This window comes from Talpa occidentalis, unplaced genomic scaffold (assembly GCF_014898055.3).
Source record: "Talpa occidentalis isolate TD23 unplaced genomic scaffold, MPIMG_talOcc4v2.1 talOcc4.2, whole genome shotgun sequence".
NCBI lineage: Eukaryota > Metazoa > Chordata > Mammalia > Eulipotyphla > Talpidae > Talpa > Talpa occidentalis.
In genome coordinates, this window is record NW_023602073.1 from 109,959,266 (window position 1) to 109,985,811 (window position 26,546).

Here is a 26,546-nt window from a genome sequence, read left to right on the forward strand (position 1 = left end):
TGAGGACTTGCTGGGGGCTGGGAGGCCTGCCAGCCTCCCAGCCCCCCAGCCAGCACCCCTGCCTGCCATATGCCTGGTGAACCCCAAATAAAAAACCTGCAAAACTACTGAGGACTCTGACTCCTCCTTTACCCGGTCCATGGGGATCAGAAAAACCTGCACTGTATCCAGTCCTGCCCTTACCCTGGTTAAGAAAATTAGACTTTCCTAAAGATCACTGCTAAGACACACAAAAATTAAGAGAAAGCAGGTTGTCTTATAGTGATGCCAATTCAGCAGATATAAGAATCTTCTAGAGCAGTGGACTTTTTTTTTTTTTATGGTTAGAAGCTAAATGAGTCTGGTAACTTTATTACAATATTTTTCTCTTCTTTGCACTCAGGAGCACTTGGCATCCTTTATCAAAGCCATGATTATATTATGTACCTGCAAAAGGCTTCAAAAAAATAATGTAATTTTGTGTAGCTCTGATAATTTGCTGATTCGGTAAGAAATCAGAGCCTACCATCAAAGGCAGCATCCATGGGCAAAGACTGTGGTTTAGATACCCACGATCTCAGTATTCAGTGATATCACAGGTATGGGAGAATTCCTCCTTTTCCTTCTTTCTATCTTCACTCTCTCCTTCCCTCTCTTTCACATTTATGAGTGCCTGCTATATGCTGGAGATACAAAGACAAATTAGATACAGTCCCTGGCCTCATTGAGCTTCTATTTAATGGGGAAACAACAGAGATGACCCTTGTTTTTGTTTGTTTTTTTCCTTTAAATTATAAAACTAAATCTAATGGTTAGAAATAGGTAGATCATGAAGAAATAACAAATGCCCACAACACTTAAATAAGAGAAAACAAAATCACACTGTTGCATTTTGCCTGAGTATCAATAATAATAGGCTAGAAGTTTTGTTTGTGAAAGGGTGCAAACAAAAGGTGTTACATAAGTGCTATTGAAGAAATTAATTAACACGGTCACAGATGTTAGTGCTAGAAAAAGCCTTTGGGATTCTCTAGTCTAGCCCTTTCATTTTATAGATCAGGAAATTGAGACCTGGGAAGGTCAAGTGGTCTGTGTGAGCTGAGGATGGAGAAGAGAACATCAGCCTTGTCTGATGATCCCAGGCCTGGGCATTCAATAAATGAATTTTTACTTCTGTTTGCTTATTTTACTTAATTTTATTTTCTTCACCACCATTTTGAGGTATGATTGAGGTGCAAAGTACTGTATATTTTTAATGTGTACAACTTGATGGGTTTGGAGAGAATACACCTGTGAGACCATCATTACAATCAAGGTCATAAACTCATTCATCATTCAAAAGTTTATTTTCAGGGCCTCCCCAGTGGCGCAGCAGGATGAACGCAGCGCTGTGAAGCTGTCCACAGCCTCTGCAGCATGGGTTCGATTCCTGGCTGGTCAGGGAGATTCCCACATGGCGCGGCAGACCTCTCCTGTCTCTCCCGCTGCTCCCCTCAGCAATGTATTTTGGTCCTTCTGCCTATTCTGCTCCCCACTTTGTCTCTGGTGGATTCTCTCACCCTCCTGCTCCTCTGGCCTGTACACCAGTGTTTGTATAAATAAATAATTTTTTTTTCAAAAAAGTTTATTTTCACCTTATTTCTTTTTTTTTTTTAAAGATTTATTTGTACATAAAAGAACTGGGGTACAGTCCAGAGGTGTGGGGGGTGAGAGGATCCACCAGAGACAGAGTGGGGAGCAGAACAGGCAGATTGACTGAAATACAATGCTGAGGGGAGCAGTGGGCGAGCCAGGAGAGGTCTGCTGTGCCATGTGGTTTCTCCCTGGCCGGGGATCAAACTCGTGCTGCAGTGGCTGCGGACAGCCTCATAGGTTGGTTGCATCTTAACCCCTTGCACCAGCAGGGAGGCCCTTATTTCTTTCTTTAATTTTTTTTTTCTTTTTAGTAAGAGCACTTAACATAAGATCTGCCCTCTTAGAGAAAATGTAAGTATACCATTCGGCAGTACTAAGGATAGGCCTTATGTTGTACAGTAGCTCTCCACCACTTATTCACCTGGCATAACTGAAACTTTGTACCTTTTGACTGATACCTCCTCACAACATAGGACTTTTGAAAAAAGGATTAAGACAGTTTTTGCCCTCAGGTAACTTAGAGATTAGGAGGGAAGATTCCAACCTTGACTAAGTTAAAAGGACTAAGCTAAAAGAGAAGGAAGTGGGGTTCTGGGCATTACATGAAAGAGAATAAACTAGTTAGAGTCTTTAAGAGGAATCCTTTATTTCTAGACCAGCATGGTTCTGCTGGGTTCATGCAGCGTGACTGGCTGTAATGTTTACATCAGGTGGTGAGTGAACTCAACCAGCTACAACAGGGTGTGTGTGAGGTCAGAACCAGGGCCTAGTGCCCCCAGAGGCCGGAGGTGGGTCCTGAGCGATGGCCAAGTCAGCTGTCCTCCACATGGTGACCAGGGGAAGCAGAGATAGGGCTGGAGACTATGTGGTGATGAGAAGAGACGGTGGTCTTTGCAGCAGACCTCACTGAAAGAACAGTTCCGTCGGGGCCTCAGTTGGGAAACCTCTAGTCTGTGGCTTCAATTTCCTCATTTATGAATTGGGGAGATCATTTTTACAGAGCTGTTGTGGCTTAATGATGATTAAACATATATAGAAGCTCCTAGTACAGGCGCTGCTGCTTAGCAGGTGCTCATTAATCTTAATTAAAATTAAATTGTTGAACTCCATCACCAGTAAAAGAAGAAATAAAAAACATTAAACCATCCCACAATTTCAAGTGCTTGTGAGAAAGTGGCCAAGGAGTGCACACGGTGCTGGTGAGAATGTATTGATAGCTTGTACAGCCACTTTAGAGAAGAATCTGGCATCCAGTGAAGTGGAAGAGGCACGTGTCTGTGATCCTCTATTAAGTATATACTATATATATTTATGTGAACATGCCTGGGAATGTTCAGAACAGCAATGTTAGCAATTGTCCTAAACTGCAAACAAGCCAATTAGCTATCTATCAACATTAGACTAGATCAATAAAATAGATATTGCTAGATCAATAAAGTAGATGTTGATAGATCGATGACTGTTCATACCATGGCCTATATGGCAACAAAAATGAATGCAACTATAAGAATAACAAAGAAATGATGACCACGAAAGTTAAGAGTAACTCATTTAAGGGAAGGTGAGGAGGATTTTGCTAGGGAAGGGATTTGTAAGGTGCTAGTGATGTTCTAGTTCCTGTTCTGGGTGTGGTATGGATGGTCTACGCATAACCATTCATTAAACTGTGTGCTGTTAAATAAACTAAATCATTCCGTGATTTTCTGCAAGCATGTTTTATTTCTTGAAAAAATGAGAAAAAAGAGTATATGCTTAAAAGGTGTTAACAGGATACCATCCTCATAAAAACAGAACAATTAAAAAATAGAACTGTTTTTAAAGGAATTTTTAAGTGCCTTTGCTTCATAATGGATAAATTGAAAGATTGAAGGCTAATAAATTTTGTGGGTTTTTTGTATATCTGAGAGAATGAAGTAGTATCAGGCAGGACCACATTAAGGAGCTCTAGAAGGAATTTTCCAAGTCAACTAACAGTCTCATCTTCTGAGTATTTCTTAAATCCAGAAGTTAATGACAGTTGACTTTTTTTACTACCACTGTAAAAAAGTGGAAGAGGGTTAACTCAAATAAAACATGTATAGACAAACCAGTTCTTACACTTTTGAGAAAGGAATGTAATGCCATTCTAATTGTCCAGTTAGGGACTCATTAATTTGAAAAGAACAATTTATTGATAATATTGAGCTTATCAGGGGGGCAGAAAAGGCAAAGTGGCTTCTTCTAGACTGGGCCTTATGTAATTCTTTTTCCTGTGATTTCCCCAGGCAGGTCTGATTCTCCTCAGCAGGAAAAGAAACTTGATTTCCCCACTTAACCCAGAGAGTTATCAAGGCACAACTGAGAGTGGTTTCTGAGACCACTGACCTTCCCTTAACTCTTGTGCCTTCCCTGCCACAGTTGTCTGCTATTAAAGGCTAACCTGTACAGTTTCTAGACTCCATGTGGGTCAAATGCCTTCAATTAGTTGCTATGAAAATCCATTCATCTTTCAGCATCATACTTTCATAACACAAAGAGTGAAAAGTGGGATCCAGTTCAAACCTCATCTTTTTATTGGTTGGTAAAATCTCCACAAAATCGAGAGTTTCACTCTCTGCAGTGAGCAGGCCTTCCTGACCAAAAGTGACTAGGTTTGGTGAGTTCCTAACCAGGACAGGTACTCCAGGGATTGCGTTCTTTAATGGGATTATTCACTTGACTTCATTGTTTTCAAAATACAGATTTTATGAAAGTTATTTTAAGTGTAAAAAAGAACCTTCAAATTAAACATTTGAGAAGTGAAGTTGCAGGAGGACTCTAAATGCTGTGCAAATGTGTGAAATTCAGATGTCATGCTTTTATGTGATCACTCATGTTTGGAGGCCTGGACACTTCCTCCCATGTCTCACTTAGTGATTTTTCACCCATTTTGATGGCCTCAGCTCTCTCTCCAGAAATGAGCACAAGTAGCCCTTAAAAAGGTACATAAATGTGATATTAAAGAAATATGAACTATTCAGAGAATGGGGAAAGGAGTGAAGGTGAGCCTTTTCCTATTTGTGGAGAATACCTTCTGAGAAGAACATGTCAAACAACCAACTACAATGTCTTCTTCAGTGAGAACCTGGTTGCTCTCAGGTCATCTTTGAAGGCCAACTCCTGGAATGGTTTATAAAGCAGGTCCCACTCACACTATTAGCATTCCTATTCTGATAGCCACCATGAAAGGCTCCACCAGGACCTGCATGGAGCAAAAAGTTTCTCTAACAAAGGAAAAATTTTCTTCTAGGAAGTCTGAGCCACTGCTAATGAACCGAGTTCGAGCTCAAATACAATATCCTCATAGCAACTATGGTAGCTTTACTTGACCCTTTTCTATTCCAGGATGTAGTAAAACCTATTCATAGCCCCCCATCTTTGTTTCGTTCAAGAAATTTAAAATGCTTACATTAGACTTGCAAAATTTGCCAAACTTTAAAATGTTTCCTGTTGTCATCCTGTTTCACAGGTTTACTTAGTTTTTAGATGTGGATGTGGGAGAGGGAATAATCAGATTGAATGTGCTCAAGTCCTCAGTCACACCCTATGGGGGCTTTAGTATCAGACCCTTCCAGTAAACTTGACAATAAGTGGACAAACTAAATTGCTGCAGGAAGATGCAATATATTCTGAAGAGTAATGGTTCCACATATTTCCTTGATTTAAGTACCTCAATGTTTTAAAGTAATTTGTATTTAAGATTCCAATTACTAAGCATTTAAAATAGATTTTCTAACAAGTGGACATGGCATATGCTTATTTCACAGGTTTTCCCAAGATGAGACATGGAGTAAGATGGACTACTCACAAAACCCAATGCCATCTGCCACAGGCCAGTCAATCGGCAATATCACATTAATTCTGCCTTCATGTCTTCCTTTCCTGTAGAAGTGATTTTTCGGATCTTACAACAGAATTTTTAGAAAAGGATTTATTTATTTATGCATACAAGAATTCGGGTGTAAGCCAGAGGTGCAGAGGGTGAGAGGGTTCACCAGAGAGAGCGGGGAGCAGAACAGGCAGATCTACTGAAATACATTGATGAGGGGAGCAGCGCGTGAGACAGGAGAGGTCTGCTGTGCCATGAGGGTAGCTTCCTGGGTGGCCTGGATTGAACTTGTGCTGCAGTGGCTGTGGATAGCTTGATAGCACTGTTTTTAACCCTTGAGCCACCAGGAAGGCCCCTTACAACAGAATTTTTTAAGTGTAGTCATAGTCTCAGTTCTTCTGCTGACTTTTTTTTTTTTTTTAAGATTTATTTATTTATTTATACAAGCACTGGGTACAGTCAGAAGCGCGGGAGGGTGAGAGAATTCACCAGAGCCAGAGCGGAGAGCAGAGCAGGCAGACTGACAAAGTACACTGCTGAGGGGAGCAGCGGATAGCAGGAAAGGTCTGTGCGCCATTTGGGACCCTTACCCAGTGGCTGGGGATCGAACCGGCGCTGCAGAGGCTGCGGGCAGCTTCCCAACCCAGCGCTCAACCGCTGCGCCACCAGGGAGGCCCGTGCTGACTTTTTAAAAAGATTTATTCATTTTTTACACAAGAACTGGGGTACAGGCCAGATGCATGAGAGGGTGAGAGGATTCACCAGAGACAGAGTGGGGAACAGAACAGGCAGACTGACTAAATACACTGCTGAGGGGAGCAGTGGGTGCCACAAGAGAGGTCTGCTGCGCCATGTAGGACCCTCGCAGTCCAGCCGGGATTGAACCTGCTCTGCAGAGGCTGCGGACAGCTTCACAGTGCGGCGCTCAACTGCCCGCACCACCAGTGGAGGCCCTCTTCTGCTGACTTTCAAAAGAAGAGTTGAGTACTTTCTTTCTTCAGTTGGCATACAATAACCAATGTGCTCAGCCTGGTCTCTGGGTCTTCAAGGACCTAAAATCTAATTGGGAAGGAAAAAAATGAAAAAGGTAGAAGTACTTTGATTTTAAATCTACTCATTTGTTTTTTAATAGATTCTTGTTTCTTATATTTTTAAATTTCTCCTCTATTTTTTGAAACATATTACCCACATTTATGTCCTGCCTCTATTTATTTCAATACCCCAAATTCTTGTGTCTCTGTGTCTTACTTTTTGTTTCTATCTGCTCTTATTTATGGGGACTTACTTCTTTGTCTTGTGATTTCTGTTTGTGAACTTCTATTCCTGAAACTTTTTATCAGCAGGCATTCTTTGGGGCCTGGGTTCAGATATTTTTCCAGAGAGAACTTGTATTTGCTTCTGCCAATTGTTTGGCGCACCCTGTAGTGTTCATCGCCACTGCTCATCACTCACAGTCACAAAACCAAGTTAGACTCATCAGGTTTTAAAAAATTTCATGGTATCATGAATTTGGGTCACCATCTTATATGTAGACCACACCCTGTTATAAACTCGTGTAAGATTTATGTATATATTTAAAAAAATTTAAACAAAGGCAAATTTTTAAAAAATATTTTATTTTATATAATTCTTACATCATTTTTCATTTTTGCACAAAGCATATGCATTTTCATTTTGGTTATATTCCCCATACAATTGCACCCCCCCCTTGTTTTGACCCTAGTCCTTCCTCTCTCTGCCCCTCCCCCTGCAGTGTGGCTCTGGTTTACAGTTGCTTGTTGATCACAGACAAATTTTTAAGGCTCTTATTTTGCATAGCAGATCAATTTCACATTCATCTTTACTTGGTTTCTTTTGAGTCTCAGTTTTATGAAAAAGGTTCCTTTTTAAACTTAATAAAATATATTTTTATTTTGTGTAAAATTATTTTTCCCAGCTTGATTATCACTGATAAATAATATTGTGTAAGATTAAGGTATAACACATGATGAATATTGTGATAGGATTACCACAATTAGGTTAGTTAACACATCTCACATAGTTACTTTTGTATGTGTATGGTGAGAACACTTAAGATGCACTCTCTAGCATTTTTCAAATATGCAATAGAATTAGCAATATAGTCGTCTTGCTGGAGGTTAGATCCCCAGAGCTTATGACCCAATTTACATTGGGAGACGTTCTTTATTATGATCATGGTCTTTGGCAGGCCTGAAGCTTTTTCTTCTGTCTCTCAGTCTCTGCACACTTATCAAAGTGGAAGATCAAGGATACTGTTGTTGGGCAGATTTTCTAGGAGATTGCTCACTTCCCAGGGGTCACACCTTAATTTTGTTTTTGGTCTCTGGTCTTCTTGTTTTCTTGCCAGCTCAATGATTCATGAAAAAAAAAACAACAAACATTTGAAAGTCTTTTCTAACTTTCATTTTCATCAAGAGGTTTTTTCCCTGGGTATCTACTCCACCATATTAAATTGAAGTTTAAAGACAAGGTTAGGGGCCTCCTCTGGTGGCGCAGGCTGTTCAGCACCGCACTGAGAAGCTGTCCGTAGCCTCTGCAGCGCCAGTTTGATCCCTAATGGAATGGCTGGCCTGAGAGGGTCCCACATAGCGCAATAGACCTCTCCTGTCTCACCTGCTGCTCCACTCAGCAGTGTATTTTGTTAGTCTGTCTGACTGTTCTGTTCCCCACTCTGTCTCTGGTGAATCCTCTCACCCTCCCGCACCTCTGGCCTGTACCCAGTTCTTTTATAAGTAAATAAATAAATAAACCTTAAAAAAATAAATAAAAACAAGGTTAGATGATGTATAATCAATAGTTAAGCAAAGTTGAGCTACAGTTTTTCAAGTGCTATTCTCTTCACTTTCAGTTCAGAACAAACCTTTGTCCTCAAAGCACCTGAAGAGTAGCAGAGTGGAGTAGGGGTGACAGTGTGCAGGCAAACTGCCTCTCAGAAAAAAAAGTTGACTCCTTTGGGTACATTTCTAAGAGTGGAATTGCTGGGTCATATGGTAAGGGATCAGGGGGAAAAATAATAACAATAAAAAACAAAAGAAAATTAAAGATAACTATAAATGTTGGCAATTGACTCAAAGTTTTAAAAAACATGTAGGAGAGCACCCCCTCCCTCATCCCCCCAACAAAACCAACAACCTGGTGGGGCAGATTTGACCAGACAACCACCAGTTTTGGATTGGTGGCTTGGTGCTTGGAGTTATGTTTTCTTATCTGGTTACAGCCCTTCTCAGTAGGCCAAAAGGCCCACATAAGGAAATACTGCTGGGGCGGCATTACAGGATTCAGGGAGAAGTATATGTCATGGATTCAGAAAGTGAGATTGCTGAATCATATGGTAGTTCTAGTTTCAATTTTTTGAGGACCCTCATATTGTTTTCCATAGTGGCTGCACTATCCTTGGCCTGCCATTCACTGTGTGACCTACGGGGAAAAGCTGTAAAAATGTGAGGGATGGTCTCTGTTGAGGTAGGTGGTTCTAGGGATAAACTGAGATGTTATGGGTGTGGGACCTACCTGTACCCTTGTGTGTAGCAAATGGCTTTGCCATCACTCTCTAGCAGAAACTGACTAGATACAGCTAAGGGCAAACCCTGGCATGTGAATAGGAGAGACTTCTAGATCAGTATTTTCAATCTTGACTGCCATAGATTCTCTGGAAAACATTTTTTAAAAATCAATGTTGGACCCTACCCTAAAAGATACTAATTCAGCTGGTCCAAGATGGAGCCTGGGCAACATTTATTTTGAAAAGGCCTCCCTCCTAATATACAAAACCTAAATGCTTTAGGTTCATCTCATTTAACCTGATCCTTTCAACAATCCTAGAAGGTATTATTGTTATTTTATGAATGAGGAACTGAGGCTCAACGGTTAATTAACAGCCCAAGGTCACACAGCTGGTAAATGAGGGGAATCAGACTTTACTGTACCTATTTCTTACACACTGCAAATACAGTAATTCAGGGCCTCGATCATATTAAGTGACAAGTAAAGGTTATCATCATTATCTCAAAATACTGAAACAGCATCCTTTCCACTTTCTGTTGTCTGCACAATTCCATTTCAGACAAATCTTCACCGTTTTTCTGGTTCTCTTCCCCCCCATAAACATACATATTTACCCTCCAAATGTATCATGGGGCAGTCACTGTCATGACCTGGGAGAGCTCTGCAGGGGTATATCCTGCCTGAAAGAGTCAAAGGGGAAAAGGAAAGACAGAGCTTGAGAGACTCTTGGAGAGGGTGGTGATGAAACCTGCCTGGATTGATGCCCCAAAGGGCAAGCCAAAGCTCACGCTCTTTGGTACAGAGTGTTCACTAAATGTTTTCCACTTGAGTAGTTTTCTGAGGAGTCGGGAAGCAAAGGTGTCAGAAAAAGTACAGTGAGCAGCTATGTATATGAATATTGGGAATCCTTTTTTCTTGTCAGTTGGATGCTTATACTCTTTTATGTTTCCTCTCTTCATTGTTGAGGTGGACATGGAAGCCAAGTCCGAGAGGGAACTGAGCCCTTCGCTGACTGGCAGAGGGCTCAGTTCCTAGTGTTCTAACTCTGAGTTGGGAGAAAGTACACACCTGACCTGGGTCCAAGGAAGACTGGGTAAGGACACAGGTGCTAAGCAGTGACTCCCTCAGAAAGAGAGTCTTGGCATCTGCCACCGATGCCCTTGCAATTAGATGTCTGAAATGGTTGATTTACTCATTCAGGCAAAAGAAATTTAATTTTTGTTCTGTCAGTGACTGAATTTCCAAAATGGAGTAGAAAATCACCCCTTAAGTTATTTGTAGACGTAAACAGGATATAATGAGTAGAAAGAATTTTGAGCAAAACTTCTACCTTAGAGGTAATGCTGGCATTTCTTCTGCATCTACAACCAAATTTCAGCTTTCCTATACTAAACAGTTGAGGAAAAAACATGTGGGAGAAAAATGGAGAAGGACCAAGGAGGCTACCAGGGGAAAGCAAAAGGTCAAAGCCATTTCTGACTAAAAGAACAGTCACTGAGATTCAAACTCTGTTTTCAAAGCTTTGCCCACAGAGATAAATTACAAGGGTACATTCTTGGGGTAAGATGCATGCTGGATGTTTATACTCACTGCCATTTGTAGTTTTGATCTTAGACTCATTTGAAACTTAACCAACACTGTTTATATAACCTCTTGCATTTGTTTTGCATTGTTTTAAAACCGAAGATACTGAACTTTTTAATGTCTTACTCTGCCCCCGTCCCCCCCACCCCCAACTAATACTGTTAGGCTTTTTGAAGGAAACGTGTGTCATGCTGTCATGTCCCCTTCCTCCATTTTTCATCAGAAGGGTCTCAAAGAGCTCAATCTACTGAATTTTCAACTTCCAGTTTTTGGAGTGCCCGTGGGATATCCATCCTGTAAATGGACACCCACCATGTTTATAGCGAAACTAGTGGCAGAGAGCCCAGACGCTGTAAACACATTCTTTCTGCTTCTTCAGGTTTGACTTTAATGACAAAAGATTAGATTTAGAGAAGGAAAAGGATGGGTTTCTTTTACAGTGTGTCATGAGTACTTAAAAACAAGCGACTGAAAGTTCTTTGATTTCGTGCCGTAGCATGCCTGGTACAAGACCCTGGGCGACCTGGCCTCCCGGGGTTTCCGCAAAGCTCACCCGACTGCCAGACCCCGGGGGACATCGCCCCCGCCCACGCCTCGCGTACTCGAAGCTGAGCGTTGTGGTCGCACTTGGCCGTGCACAGCCACACTACAAACCAACAAACCAAATGCAAACGCTGGGCGTCCCCACAACGCCCGGCAGCACTCAGCGCCCCTTTGCAGACTTCCTCTTTCATAGACACCCCCAAGCAGCAGAAACGCATTTGCGCGAGGGCAGAAGTGTACACCCGAGACACCGGCACGTGTGGTTTGGGGCCTTGGGGCCTTGGGGCCAGGGAGGGCGGGCCCAGACCACGCGGGGTGATGTCCCCTCGCGGCCAGGGGCTTGCGTGTCAGTGATCCTGGGAGCGTGTGAAGCCTGCCCTGGACCCGGGGCCCGCGGGGCCGTTCCTGGGGCGGCCTCAGGATCCAGGGGGAAGCGCGCGGCTTTGTTGTGACTGGGGGGGCCGAGCGCGGGTGCCCAGCGGGCAGCGTTCCGCGGCCGGAACCCGCCGTTTGCAGAGAGGCTGGGGACCGAGCGCCACGCCTGCCAGCAGGCTCGGGGCCTGGGCCGCCCGCTGCACACCCGCAGTCGGGGCGGCTGCCCGCGCGGTGGGCCGCCGAGAGCCCGTGGCGCAGGACCCGCCGCGTCCCCCAGCCAGCGCGGGCGGCCCCACGCGCCCGCCACTCGGCCGCGCCGCCCGCACCACATTCCATTTAAAAATAACACCCACGTGCGCTGGTAAACAAGCGCGCGCGCCGGCGGGGCCGCGCGCCCCAGGCGAGCCTGTGCGGCGCGCGCCCGCCCCGCTCCCGCACGTGTCTGCCGGCTCCGCCCGCGCCGCTCCGGCGCGCCTCAGGCTCCGCCCCCTCAGCAGGTCGCGCACCGCGCCCCTCCCCCGCCCGGCCTCGCGCCTGGCGCTCCTGGGCCCTAGCGCCCCACTAACGGCCAGGCGCGCCCGCGGAGCGCTCGCCAACTTTCCTCCCCGGACGCCGCCTCGTCGCGGCGGGACCCGTCGCCTCAGGTCTGCTCCCGCCCCCCCGTTCCCTGCCCGTTTGTCCCCTTCCCTCCCTCTCTTTTAACCCTCTCGGCGTCCGCGCGAGGCTCGTCTTCTGCGCCCTCTCTTTTTCTCCTCGTCTCCCTCCCCTCCTTCCTTCCTTAGAATTTTACTCGATTGTTTATTATTTGCCGGGGGGCGGGGGCGGGGGCGGAGAGGGGCGTCTGGGGCCTGGAGACTGCGGGCCGCGGCCAGTCAGCGCGCGGCGTGCCTTGACGAGTCAGCGGCGCAGCGAATGGCTGCGCGGCGCCGAGCGCCCGGGTCACGCGCGTGTGGGCACAATGACATCATCTGTTTGTACGCGTCCAACTAGCTTGATGCAGGGGCGGGGCCGCGCGTCACTTGAGTGACAGGCCCCGCGCGAAGCCTGGAGGCCGCGGCGGGCCGGGTGGGCGGACGCCTGCCGGGGCTCGCTTGGACCTTTTTGTGTATCGGGTTGCTGCGGAGCTCGCGCGGCGCTGCACGGTCTCCTCAGTGACTCGGGAGGACGTAGGGGGAAAAAACCACCTAATTTATGAAGCAAAGTGGGTAGACGCTGGGTGTGCGCGTGCCATGGGGTGCAGCCTTCGCGCACCAGTGACCGAGGTGGCCCCTGTGCGGGACGCACCCGCGCGGAGAGTCTACACCACAGGCGCATCCCTGTCAGCAGTGCAGGACGCACCGTGAGCCGTCCTGCCGTCACCTGCAAATTAGAAGCAAATGACTCCCCCTTCCCAAGGGTGCACACTCAGCCCTGGCCTTAAGGAGTGGGGAGTCGCCTGCTCCTCCTCCGAGTTGCACTTCTTCCCTCGCTGGCCCTGAAACCCTTGAAAAGTGAGCATGGTCGCGGCGGAGAGCCCGCCTCCAGGTGCCCGGCCACACCTGCGGGCCTCGGCTCGCTCGCGCGCTGTGCGCACCAGCGCCGCGGCCCGCCGGCACGTCCACGCCGAGGCACCCTTGCCGTGGGCAGGCAGCAGCCCCCCTCGGGTGTTGCTGGTGTCCGGCTCCAACGGGAAAGCGGACACCGGCGCGGACCCAGAGCCGGGCCGGCCGACGCGCGCAGGCCGCGGCCCCGGGTGCCGGGCGCCCGCCCGGAGCCTGCCAGGCCACGCGACCGCCTCCGCGGCGCGCCCGGGACCCGGCCCCCGCCCCCGGCCAGCGGGCGCTTTGTTGTCATTGAGGCTCGGGCGGGGAGGAGGAGCCGGCGGCGGCGGCGGGAGCCCGCCGAGCCCCGGCCCGCAGCCCCGCCGGGCGGCCGCGCAGGCGCGCGCGTGAGCACATAAACACACACACACACACACGCGCGCACACCCGCACGCACACCAGCCCCGCCGGGCCCGCCGCCCAGCCCTCCCCCTGGGCGGGGACCGCCCGCCCGCCAGTCGTCAGCCTAGGTTGAGGCGCCCTGCGTGTGTCTATAACTTTGTGCCGCGGCCGCGGCCGTCCTGCTCGTGGAGGGGCGGAGGAGGAATGTGGACGGCGGCGGCGCGCAGGCTGACAGGCGGTGCCTCGGGCGGGCTGCGGCGGCCGGAGCGCCCCCTCCTCACCGCGCCCCGGGCCCGCGCGGGATTGGGCGTCCTCCCCGCGCGCCCCTGAAGGGAAGGAACCGAGGTAGGCGCCCGAGCTGTGCAGCGGGACGGCCGCCTTCCCTTCCCGGTGACTCCGGATCTGCTTCCGAGCTGGGCCAGGCGCTTCCCTTCCCCACCCCGTGACTCGGTGTTCGCGCCCCCTTCTCTCCCGCTAGTGTTTTTAAAGGACTTGAGTGAGAGGGGGAAACTGTCAAGATGGCAGCAGCGGGAGCAAGGAGGTGATGAACGCGCCCGTCCGGGTTTTCTGGCGGCCGGAGAGACTTGGCGCTTCCCGACCTGTTGGAAGATTTATGTTCTGACTGGCCCCCTCCCTCCGCGCCTCGCGGGGAAGGGGGTGGAGGGCACCACGTCCACGAGCAAATAAACCACACAGCCCCCCCAACAGTGGCCGTCCCCGCTCGGCTCGACCCCTTGCGAGCCCCCGCCGAGCCGCCGGCCCCCCCTTCTCCGTCTTGCCTTCTCTGTAAGTGAACAAGGGCCCGTCGGCGCCCGCGGGCGCGGCGGGGAGAGGGGCGCGCAGCCCGCGCCGGCCCCGGGCTCGGGCCCCCCGGGTGGGAGGGGGCGGCCGGGGCGCGCGGAGGCGGCAGGGCCCGGGAAGGGGAGGAGAGCCGGGGACGCCGCTGACTGGGGCGCCGCCGCCGAGGGCAGCACTTGAGCGGGCCCGAGCGAAACATAAACAAACGCACGCCCGCCCGGGCTCCGCTCGGACGCCGCAGGGCTGCCCCGGCGCGGGCGGCCGCCCGCTTTAAAGGCGCGGCCCGCGCCCCTCCCCCGCCCCTCCCCTGCCTCCCCGCCCCGCACCTAGCCCGGGAGGGACCTGCGGCCCCGGCGGCGGCGGCGGGGGGAGGGGGCTGCCCCGTGCGAGCCCTTCCATTCGCTCCCGTCTCCCCCGCGGCCTGGCCAGGGGGCGGCGTCTGCGGCGCCAGGTTCGCGGGACGCACGTCTCCAGGTCTCCTTGCTCCGGGAGGCGGGCGCGGCGCGCGCGGGCAGGGCGGCCGCGGGCGAGGGCTGCCGAGGACTGCGCTCCCGCCCGGGATAACCAACTCCTTCCCTCCTCTCTCGTGCTTCCCCAGGCGGCGGCGGCGCCAGCGGCGGCGCCCGGGAACTCGAGCCTTCGCGGCGCCCCCGTCCCTCCCCCGCCGCACCCCGCCCCGGCGTGAGAGCGGCGCGCGAGAGCCGGAGCCCGAGCCCGAGCCCGAGCCGCGGGCGGGCGGGCGGCGGGCGGGCGGCGAAGATGGCAGAGGCGCCGGCGTCCCCCGCCCCGCTCTCTCCGCTCGAAGTGGAGCTGGACCCAGAGTTCGAGCCCCAGAGTCGGCCGCGCTCCTGTACGTGGCCCCTGCAGAGGCCGGAGCTCCAGGGGAGCCCGGCCAAACCCTCGGGGGAGGCGGCCGCCGACTCCATGATCCCGGAGGAGGAGGACGACGAAGACGACGAGGACAGCGGCGGGAGGGCCGGCTCGGCCATGGCGATCGGCGGCGGCGGGAGCGGCGCGCTGGGCTCCGGGCTGCTCCTGGAGGACTCGGCGCGGCTGCTGGCTCCGGGCGCGCAGGACCCCGGGTCCGGGCCGGCCTCCGCGGCGGGCGCGCTGAGCGGGGGGACGCAGGCGCCGCTGCAGCCTCAGCAGCCACTGCCACCGCCGCAGCCGGGGGCGGCCGGGGGCTCCGGGCAGCCGAGGAAATGCTCGTCGCGGCGGAACGCCTGGGGGAACCTGTCCTACGCCGACTTGATCACTCGCGCCATCGAGAGCTCCCCGGACAAGCGGCTCACTCTGTCCCAGATCTACGAGTGGATGGTCCGCTGTGTGCCCTACTTCAAGGATAAGGGCGACAGCAACAGCTCTGCCGGCTGGAAGGTGCGTACCCACCTCGGGCAGGCGGCTGGACCTGCCGGGCCTCCTGCGCAGCGCGAGTGCGCCTTGGAGCCGTCGGAGCGCGCCCGCCCGCGGGCGCTGGGGCGAGGGGTTGGCAGGGAGAGCCTCTGCGGTGAGGCTTTGGGGGTTCTGTGGGACCCCCGGAGGAGGGGAACCGGGAGACCATCACGGGGGGCTGCATTGGAGGAGGCTTCGGGGAAAGCCCGGGTAATGACCAGGTGAGAAGGGGCGAGAGATGTCAGGGAGGGAAAGAATGACGGACAGAGCGCATTCATTTACTGGAGTCCTGGGACAGCACGGAAGAGGTAGGTCCGCGGCCAACTTTAGAGTAATATTCCCCGTAGTAGGGGTGCAACAAGGGGCGTTGAGGTGGAATGCAAGGGCTTAGGGGGAAAGTATTTGATCCTCGGTGCCTGGATTTGTGGTTTCCAGTCCGTCGCTGGAACATGGTGCGTTGTCAGCAGCTGGAGGAGAACCCTTTGGTTCAAGTTTAGGACTTGTGGGTGTTAACTCCACAGGCACATCGATCCTATATGAAAAAGCTGTAGTTGTAAACCTTTTCCATGCGAGCTCTCTGCCTGTATTGACACCTTTATTCCTCGGCGACGTCTATCCAGTAAACCTGTTTTGGGGCTCAGAACAGGTCAGCTTGGCACCTCAATGCAGAAAGGTACACCTGCTCCACCAGCTGCACCTAGACTCTGGAGCTGTTTGAGGCAGGGGTCCAGGAGTGGAGAACTCAGGGCCTAGAGCTTCCTTCACCTGGGCCCTTTGGTGGTGGAGCTGGTGGGTAATGGCTTCTACCTATAAGTAAACCTGAAAAGAGGCTCTCTACTCTTGCATATCAGCCTCTTGGGGCACTGGGCACGTGGTAGGGAGAGAGGTGTGGAAAGGCCTATGATGTAATGACTTCCTGCTGTTGGGCATCCAAAGAGATTAACTCCTGTGCCCCTGCTGGGATGCTGATATATTAGCAGCTTTGCTATTCTTGGGCACCTCTTCCTCTTGGCTCCTTTGCCCAAGATATGAATGTGTTAGTGCCAGGCAAGAGTCCTGTGCAGTTGGTGATACACATCACTTTATCAGTTGCTCTTATTTGCAAGTTAGTTTTTTTTTTTTTTTTTTTTTTTTTAAATAGTTAGTGGCTTCCTCCTTCTGTCCTTTCATTGTCTTTGGGGAGCCCTATATTTTCCTGGGTTCCAGCAAATGTATAAATTTGAACAGTTTAACCTATGTAGAAAGTTGCAGCACTGGAGAAGATCCTGTAAGTGAAAAAGCTGAAGAATTTAGTATATTGACTTAATTTTTTGTAAGAAACCTTGCAAACAAAGTGCTTTTAAAAGCATTTTTTTTAATGGCTAGTATTGGTGAGGTCTTGCTTAGATACTTCAAAAGCAAAACCTGTGCTTTGATATTCCATAAATTATCTCATTTCTTTTCACAAATGCTGACAACACAAATCTTATTTTTGAATTAATTTTATTGTTTTGCACAGGAATAGCAGTTGTGTGATTTGAGGGCTGTTGACAGAAAGGATGAGAATTCCTTTTTAAAGCAGTGCTAATGGGATACCTTTAAAACTGAGTTTCCTAGTGAATAGCAATATCAATGTATAGTGTCAGGGAGGGTTGAGTCTACAAGATCTAACAAAAAGAATTTGCGGGTTTGGAATATTTTTCAAATTTCTCACATTTGAAATTTAGTTCTGCATGTTTTGAATGTGGTGCAGAGGATCTATTAGTTAGAAGTTAACTCCTAACTTAGTCAAAAAGTTAATGTAGGAAGGGTTTTCACCTTTCCTGTGATTTTTTTTTTTTTTTTTTAGTATTACAAAACTAACTTTATTCCACAGATAACATTTCTTGCTATTGTATTTGTAGTTAAAGATATTAACAGCATAATAACACTTAGGTGTTTTGTTTTGTGTTTTTTTTTTTTTTCTTTTTCTTTTTTTAAGATTAACTAGAGAAAGTGCTCCTACCAAAAGTAATCATGAATTGAGGCTGGGCTGGTTATGTTTTCATGTAGCTTGTGGGACTTGCAATATAGATTTTGAGCCTAGTCATAAACTTTGTGGTTATATGTCATAACCATTTTTTGCCTCATGATTTCTTTTTTCCTTCTCTGCTATCTCATTTCCCTCTAACTAAAATCTTTTGAAGTGTTGTAACTTGAAATTCTCAAGGCTCAGTATGTTTAATACAGGGCGCACTTTTTGTGTTTTACTTTAAAATTTTTACATCAATTCTGTTTGAGTATCATGTGGCAATTAATCCTTAAAGACTATAGGAATATAATCTAGTTAAAGAGTTTTTGTAAGATGACCTTCATCAAAAGATGCAGCCATGCAAGAACTTCCAAATCTTTGATGAAAAAGGTCCTTTGAAACTAGGACTGGTTTCATATTCTGATTATGACTAATAGCCAACCTTTTTTTTTTTTTGGGGCTTGTGGTTTAGTGGGGGTGGAAGAAGAGGGAAAAGGGAGAGGTCAGGAGTTAATTGTGACCCATTTCCATGGGTCCAGGTTTCAGGAGTTGATTCCTATCATGATTAGTCATTTTGGAAGCATGCATGAGCATTTAAACCACACTACTTTCATTTTGAGTTATGCATTAGGGTTTTTAACTTCTAAAAATGCCTAGAATTCAGGTTAACCTAGTCACGTGTGCATGAAGCACAGTATGCAGGGTCTCAACCTTACTTCTTTTGTGGCATTTGAACCATTGCATTATGAGATCCTGTAACCAGAATTATCACCCTGAGATCATAGAATGAAAGAATTAGAAAAGAGGTCTTGAAGATCAGATTTAAGTCAGTGGTTTACAGCCCTTGTTGCATCTTAGAATCACCTTGAGCTTTCAAAAAATACCAGGACCCAGAAAATCTGGTTTTATTGGACTGGTGTGTGGCTTAGCATTGGGTTTTTCAGTGTTTTTTTGTTGGTTTTTTTTTTTTTTTTAAGTTTCTCCGGTGATTCTAAAGTAAAGCCAGGAAGAGTTTTGCTAATCTAGTTCAACCCCTTATTTAATAGTTGAAGAACCTGATTTTTCAAGTTAATGACTTTTCTAAGATCACACAGCTGGTTAGTACAGAGGTAATTAGTAGCCACAGTTCTGCATGTCCTTGTTCTTTATCATATGATTTTCCTGTTTAAATTTATCTTTTTTAAAAACACCACCTACTAAGTAACGAGTACTCTTACATAAGTAGAAGTTGCTTTCCTGAAAAGCATATTGCCTCTCAATCTAGAAATATCTTGGTTATTATTTCAGTGTTAGAAAGATAGACAAATAGTGACAGACAGAGGCTGAATGGGTATTACATTTGTTCATTGCCTGTACTATGGGTATTCAGAAATTATGAAGTGATAAAGGTGGCAAAAACCCAACATTTTTATGAAAAGGAGCTCTTGGTTATGTTTGTCAGTTGCATACTTTGCCAGGGAAGAAAGGTGATGGCTGTCATACAGATTCCCTTACCTCAGGTATTAAAGTAGAAATGAAAATCAGATGTGGTTAAGAGGGGGGAGGGTTGCATTTCCTTTAAGTTTACATTTCAGATTAAGGTTACATTTCAGATTAAAGTTACTTGCACTGCACCCATAATTGAACTGTGAGTTTTCTTGGTCCTTCCTGTCTTGGTCAGACCTCTAGGACTCCAGGGTTTATGTGGTAAGGCCTATGCATCTCCTGCCTACACCCACTCATCTGCATTTCCCATGGGTCATGGCACAACAGTAGGCAGCCATGAGTTTCTGTAGTGGCTCTCCCAGTTTCACAAATGTAGTATACAGTGTGATGACTTCTGCTGCTACTGCAGAGGGTAATTCTTCAAGAAACTGAGTCTGCTTTCACGTGAGAATGTGTACTATTGGCTTCTTCCCAGTGTAAAAAAGAAGAGGACTGAGTTGCCACATAACACTTATTTATGTCTTCATTGCTCTAGTTCTTTAGAGTGATGCATCCAAGTTTCTTTTCGATGTATTGAATTAAGAAAATGTTATTTTAATTGTAGTTATTTTTTTTTTAATTTCAAAATGACAATCACAATATTTCCATAATTGGCTTGTGATTTGGGCCTCAGTTATCTTTTAGAGCACTTCACCAAAGGACATGTTAAGGTTGCATGTGAAGACTCTGCCTTCTGCTTGCCCCATGTTGCCAAAATGCTGTTTTGTAATTTCCTTTGGCAGTATTATCTTCGTCAGTGATTCTCAACTAATATACTTCCTCTTCCTACAGCAGCAGTACACTAGGGGGACTGTTTTTCCTCTTTTTCAAAGCTGTGTCATCGACCTATGAAGTGACGAAATTGGCCCCTGTAGACTTTGATCTGTGTGCCCCATATAGCAGAGACTCTTGAAAAAAGTAGCTGTTTGTTATGTTTATCGCTTTCTTAGAAAATGAAACTATAACAGGTTTATTTTTAGGAGATTTTATGAGTGTTCTACGTTAGGAGGATGACACGGTAGAAGAACATTGTATAGTTAAACTTTTTAATACCCTGCTTGTGACCTTTCCTTCAAACCTGCCATGTGTTTTTATTTGGAAAAATTAATGAAGCACTCTCCCACAAAAAAAACAAAACAAAACAAAACAAAACAACAAAACCTCATTTCCTTGGTCAAGAAAAATTTTGTTGTTACTTTTTTAAAAATTGTAGTTGTTAACTTCTTAAAAAATTTCAAAATGACAATCATAGTATTTCCATAATTGGCTTGTGATTTTGGCCTCAGTTATCTTTTAGCACACTTCACCAAAGGACCAGTTAAGGTTGTATATGAAGAATCTGTCCTGTGAACTGGGGGATCCAAAGAGTTGGATAAAAATTCAAAGTTGAGACTGTTTAGGCCTGTACATTCTGGTAAGGGACTTCACTTACTCAAAGTTGATGTATAAGATTCCAGATTCCTGGTGTTGGACAGGACATGGACTTTATTTTGTTTTCATATCTACTCACCTTGCCTGTCAGGAATGACTTGATTCTATTCTTGACTCCTTTTTCTTTCACCTTTTCTGTGGCACAAATTGAAGAACCACTTTAGATTTTGCTGCTGTTGAAGGAGTTGGAGTTGATATATCTATCTATAGGTGGGTTAGGATCAGTGGTTTGCAGCTGGTGTGTACAGTAAGTAAAAAAAGGGATAGAGGAATTAAACCTTTTTCACTGGTTTGCAGTAAGTACCATTTACTTCATTTAAAAAGTATTTATCAAAGACATACTATGTGCAGGGCATTCTGCCAGTCCTCAGAGCAGTAGCACAAAGCAGATAAGATCATCCAGTTTACAGTTTTGTAGGAGGAAGACATGTAAATCTGTGCATTGTGAACTTGTCAGTGTTGTCCATTCTCTTTACCTTTTTTCTCTGTAGTTCTGCTTTCCCCAGTGCCTCAAAGAAGTTACTAACAAAATGGCAAATTTGGTGTTACATTCTGGCTTGGAGCTAGCCTTTAATTCTCTGCAGATCACTTTGGAGGTGAGGTACGAGGCCAGTTACACAGCACTTATAATTTGGGTTTGTTTGGAAAAAAGCTGGGGCCTTCCCAACTCCGCCTAATCTGGGGTCCCCAGTCCTGTCTCATGGAACTGACCGCTTTCTGGAGTAGAGTGGAAACTTGATGCAGCTGAAATAGTCTTCATTGCTTTTTGCTAAATTCGTAACTAAAAGAGGTCTTAAATATCATCAAATTACTTCATTTTACAGGTGAGGAAACAGGCCAGGAGCATGTGAGTGACTTGTTCATGGATCTAGTGCTTGCAGGAGTGGACTAAAGAGTGTGTCTTCGTGAGCCCAGGCTACCACTGTTCTGTAATGTCTGTTGCTAACCATTGTGGTTTCACAGCTGTTTGTGTCAAAGCTGTTCACCTCCATTTCTGCAAGTTCTTACTTCATTTGCTCCCCTGCTTCTCCTCCCCTTCTAGGTTGGCTCACACTAGAGTAGCTATGTATCTCTTTTTGTGTTCGCCATCCACAGTCAAGGTCATCCTGGTGAAACAGCCTTCTCTCTTAACCCTACCCCACCTTGCTTACCTCCTGACTCCTTCGTGTTTCATTTGTCATTTTTCTGGGACTGCCTTATATTCCAAGTATGGTGTAAGAACTTGAAAGCAGGGAATGTGTCCATCAGAAAAACAAGGAATTCTGATATTTATTTGAGCTGTTTTTTGGATCACTGTGTTCTCAGCCTACAGGGATAGCCTTGATCTGGACTTCTGGCACCAAGAGGGAATAATGTGAGTTGGTGTTGAGGTGATGTCAGATGTAGCAACTTGGATGTTTGTCATTATGAAGGTGACATAAATCTTAAGAGCTTCTATCTTTGATGTTGATATGATATAGTATAATGATGAACTGATCCTCTGCAAGTCATTTCTTGCAATGTCTTGTTTCCTAGAGAAGTGCCTGAAAGCTTCCTCAGTGCCAGTGACTATTCACCACAGAAACTGAGGGAAACCTGATCTTGAAATGAACTTTCATTATGAAAAGTTAGAATCAAGTGGGGGTGTGTACTGTCTGTGTGTATGTACTTTATGCAGTATTAATATTCACTGTCTAGAAGGTCACCATCTATTTATTCAGCCTAAAATGTACTTACCCACTTTATATTTCCTATAGTAGCTCAGCTGTTGATTAAAACTGTTATAATGTTCTGCAACTGGGGGCATAAATTCCACATGTTCTTGGAGTTTTGTATCCAGTGATTAGAAAATAAAAAGTATATATGAAGGAAAAAGTTAGCAAAGCAGTCTTTGAGATGGACCTTTTCAGGGCGAGTCTGTGGTTCTTCTAAGTTAGTTTTCTGACTAGGTAGTTAGACTAGTGATTATGATAGAAGACCCCAATTCTGATGGTATTACTTTCAGTATAGACTTAGTATCTTTAACTATTGTATTTTTTAAAAAAGATTTATTTATGCGTACAAGAGCTGGGTATAGGCCAGAGGTGTGAGGGGTGAGAGGATTCACCAGAGACAGAGTGGGGAGCAGAACAGGGCGATTTACCAAAATACACTGCTGTGGGGAGCAGCGGGCAAGGCAGGAGAGATCTGCTGGCCATGTGGGGTAGCTCCCTGGCTGGGGATAGAACTCATGCTGCACTGGCTGCCAATCGCTTCATAATGCTGTGACTTAATCCCTTGCACCACCAAATAGTCCAAAACTATTGTATTTTTGACTAAACATCTTTTATTTTTCAGTATCACAATTTTCCCAATTGGAAAAAAAGCCCAGCAGCAGAGATCTGTGGCATAGTAGCATTTACCACACCTTGTTAAAACTAAAACGTTTGATTAAAATGTGTTTCAAACTACTTTTCTAGAGTTTGTGTCTTTCACTTTCCACTCAGGCTTTTTTTTAGATTTTAGTCTTGAGACGTTTCCTCTGCAGTACATGAGTCACTATGATGGGCTGACATTACAGAAGTGAAATTACCTTCTCCAGTGGGCTGTGCTACTTCCAGGACTCTGCTGTTCCAGCACTCACCTGTGGTGAACGAGCCCTGCCCTGTTATCTTCTCGGGGCTCACTTCGCCTGGGTGTCTGATGCCCCCTAGTCCTAGTACAGAGGTGAGTGCAGAGTAAGGAGAGCTTGTGGCATACTTGAAGGGTGCAAGGCCAACACAGGCGTGACCTCTGTCCTAAACAAATGAAATGCATTAGCTTTCCTCTGGAGTGAAAGTCATAAATCTAGCAGATGTGCCTTTGGCAATTTATAGTATGTTTTTATAATTTCTTATTTATTTCTTTGAAGACTTTTGTACATGTGTGTGGAAGATTCCACGTAATGTTTTTCCTTTTGTTTTCAAATGAAAACATCAGGTCCAAGTGAAATGAAAAACTTGGTCCTGAAGCCATCGAGAATTTAAATTCAGAGCCAGCAGAGGGAGTACACAAGTCTAAGCTGATCCCACATAGCTAAAATAATACCTTGATTAAAAGATAAAGAATTCTGATAAAGAGTGCTTCCATGTAGATTTATGTCATAATTAGAAAAAGATAATTTGGGGGAGGGGCGATTGAAAGCCTAAGGTAACTTTTTATAAGGAAATCCACTTCGGACCCCTAAACAGTTAAATGCAAGCATTTTTACTGGAAAATATTCTCCCTTGCTTTTACATAGTTTTGCTTTTCCACTCCTGATAACATATGTGAGTATTCATGTATATTTAGTATCAGACTTTTCAGAGTATGTTAAATGTATGAATCAGTGGAGTCGTTTATGTTTTAGTGCAGTTTGTTTGGGATTTTTTATATTTTCTAAAATTAACAGTCCGATTCAGATTTAGCAGTTATGGATCGACTGCAGATTATAACTTTGGAATATTTTACAGTTCTGTGATGCTATCATTTTTTTTTTTTAAGATTATTTATGCATACAAGAACTGGGGTATAGGCCAGAGATGCGGGGAGCGGGAGGATTCACTAGAGACAGAGCGGGGAACAGAACAGGCAGACTGATGAAACACACTGCTGAGGGGAGCAGTGGCCGAGACAGGAGAGGTCTGCTGCGCCATGTGGGTTACTCCCTGGCTGGCTGGGGATCGAACTAGTGCTGCAGAGGCTGTGGATTACTTCATAGTGCGGTGCTTAACCCCTTGTGCTACCAGGATGCCCTGATGCTATTGTTTGTTATCACCCTCCACTTTGCCCCCATATTTTGGTGGTTGGTGGTTTATTATAACATGGGAGTGGGCTGAAGACTCTTCCCCTGCCGCCACCCCACATTCTTGTCTACTGGGAACCTCAAAAAGCATCCTTACTCAGAAATAAGGTCTTACTCAAAATGCGTTCATACTGGATTAGGGTAGACCCTAAATCCAATGACTGGTATCCTTATAAGGAAAGGAGAGGAGAGGGCACAGTAGATGATGTAGAGAAGGCCATGTGAAGGCTGAGGCAAACGTGGGGATATTGTGGTTACAAACCAAGGAATACCAGGATCTGCCAGGAGTGGCCAGAAGCCAGGAAATATCCTCCACTGGAACCTTCAGAGGAACTTGGCTTTGTTGGCACTTATATTTTGGGCTTCTGGCCTCCAGCACAGTGAGGGTATACATTTGTGTTTGGATACATTAAATTGTGGTAATATGTTACCATTGACCCTAGGAAACAAACACAGTAGCATAGGGATGGAAGATAAAGGAAGGGTTGCAGAAAGAAAAGAATAAAAAGGTTTTATCTGTCTACTTCTCTATTTTTGAGCTGGACTTGTCATCTAATGTTGGTTTCAGGTACACAATACAGTGATTCAATATTTGTATATGTTGTGAAATGATCACTGCAATTAGTCTAATTAACATCCATCACCATACATAGTTACAATTTTTTTCATGTAATGAGAACTTTTAATATGTATTCTCTAAGCAATTTTCAAGTATATGGTACAATATTATTAACTATATTCTTTACGCTGTACATTATATCCCTGGGACTTATTTCATAACTCAAAATTTGTACTTTTTTTTTTTTCTTAAAAAGATTCATTTATTGGGCCTCCCCAGTGGCGCAGCGGTTGAGCGCTGGGTTGCGAAGCTGCCCGCGATCTCTGCGGTGCCGGTTCGATCCCCGGCTGCTCCCCGGCCACCGGAGGAGGGTCCCACATGGCGCGCAGACCTCTCCTGCCGCCCGCTGCTCCCCTCAGCAGTGTACTTCGGTCCTTCTGCCTGCTCTGCACCCTGCTCTGGCTCTGGTGAATTCTCTCACCCTCCCGCGCTTCTGACTGTACCCAGTGCATGTATAAACAAACAAACAAACAAATAAATAAATAACATGCCTCTATAAAAAAAAAAAAAAGAAAAAAAAAAAAAAAAAAAAAAAAAAAAAAAAAAGATTCATTTATTTTTTAAAGATTTATTTATTTATTTATACGAGCACTGGGTACAGTCAGAAGCACGGAAGGGTGAGAGAATTCACCAGAGCTAAAGCAGGGAGCAGGACAGACAGAAGGACCGAGGTACACTGCTAAGGGGAGCAGCGGGCGGCAGGAGAGGTCTGCGCGCCATGTGGGACCCTCCTCTGGTGGCCAGGAGCAGCCGGGGATTGAACTGGCACTATAGAGGCTGCAGGCAGCTTCGCAACCCAGCGCTCAACCGCTGCGCCACCAGGGAGGCCCAAAATTTGTACTTTTTCATCACCTTCACCCATGTCACATCTACTCTCCCCAGAAAAAGTTATATTTAGATTAAGTTATAATATTAATCATTAATATTAAATTAATCGGGGCCTCCCTGGTGGCACACGGGGTTAAGTCTCAGCAACATGAAGCTGTTGCCAGCCACTGCAGCACAGTTCTATCCTCAGCCAGGGAGCTAACCGACGTGGCATAGCAGACTTCTCCTGTCTTGCCTGCTGTTCCCTTCAGCCATGTATTTCAGTAGGTCCCCCTGTTTTGCTCCCCACTCTATCACTGGTGAATCCTCTCACCCCCACCACACATCTGTCCTAAACCCCAGGTCTTATATGCATAAATAAATAAAATAAATCTTTAAAAAAATATGTTAAATTAATCATTCAAAATATTAATCATACTTTCTGGTAGTGTAAATTTCTACTTTCTTCATTCTGTTATGAAGGGTAGAGGGGAGGCATGAATCCCCCATAATTTCCCAGTTAGAATTACTAGACTTTGTCCCTCCCTCCCATTTCTAAGTGGGTGTATCTTGGGCTCCCCTCTGCCCCCATCTTTCCTTACTGAATTTCTTCTTGGCCTATTTTGTGATGCTCGTGGAATAGCTTTGTTTCTGAAGCGTGAACTTGAGTTTTATACCATGGCCATGAAGTTCTGGCACAGTTAGTTTTTGAGAGGAGAGAGGGAATCTCGGGTCATAAGTGAAAAGACAATATTGAATAAGATCCTTTCTTCCTTATTCCTGTCAGAACTGTAAAAGGTGTCATCTTCTCATTGTCATTGCTAATGGTGAGAATCCAGAATCTAGAACCCCTT

The 26,546-nt window shown here is 46.4% G+C and overlaps 1 protein-coding gene across 1 annotated transcript in view; it reads left to right on the forward strand.

The window, feature by feature from the left end:
* Window positions 1-13,713: 13,713 nt before the first annotated feature.
* FOXO3 (forkhead box O3) overlaps window positions 13,714-26,546 on the forward strand; it is a 127,044-nt gene continuing 114,211 nt past the window's right edge. Inside the window, exons 1-2 of the mRNA XM_037520185.2 lie at window positions 13,714-13,755; window positions 13,889-15,585. Of these exons, the coding sequence (XP_037376082.1) occupies window positions 14,968-15,585 (618 nt within the window). The 5' untranslated portion in view covers window positions 13,714-13,755; window positions 13,889-14,967. The remainder of the gene's footprint in view (window positions 13,756-13,888; window positions 15,586-26,546) is intronic.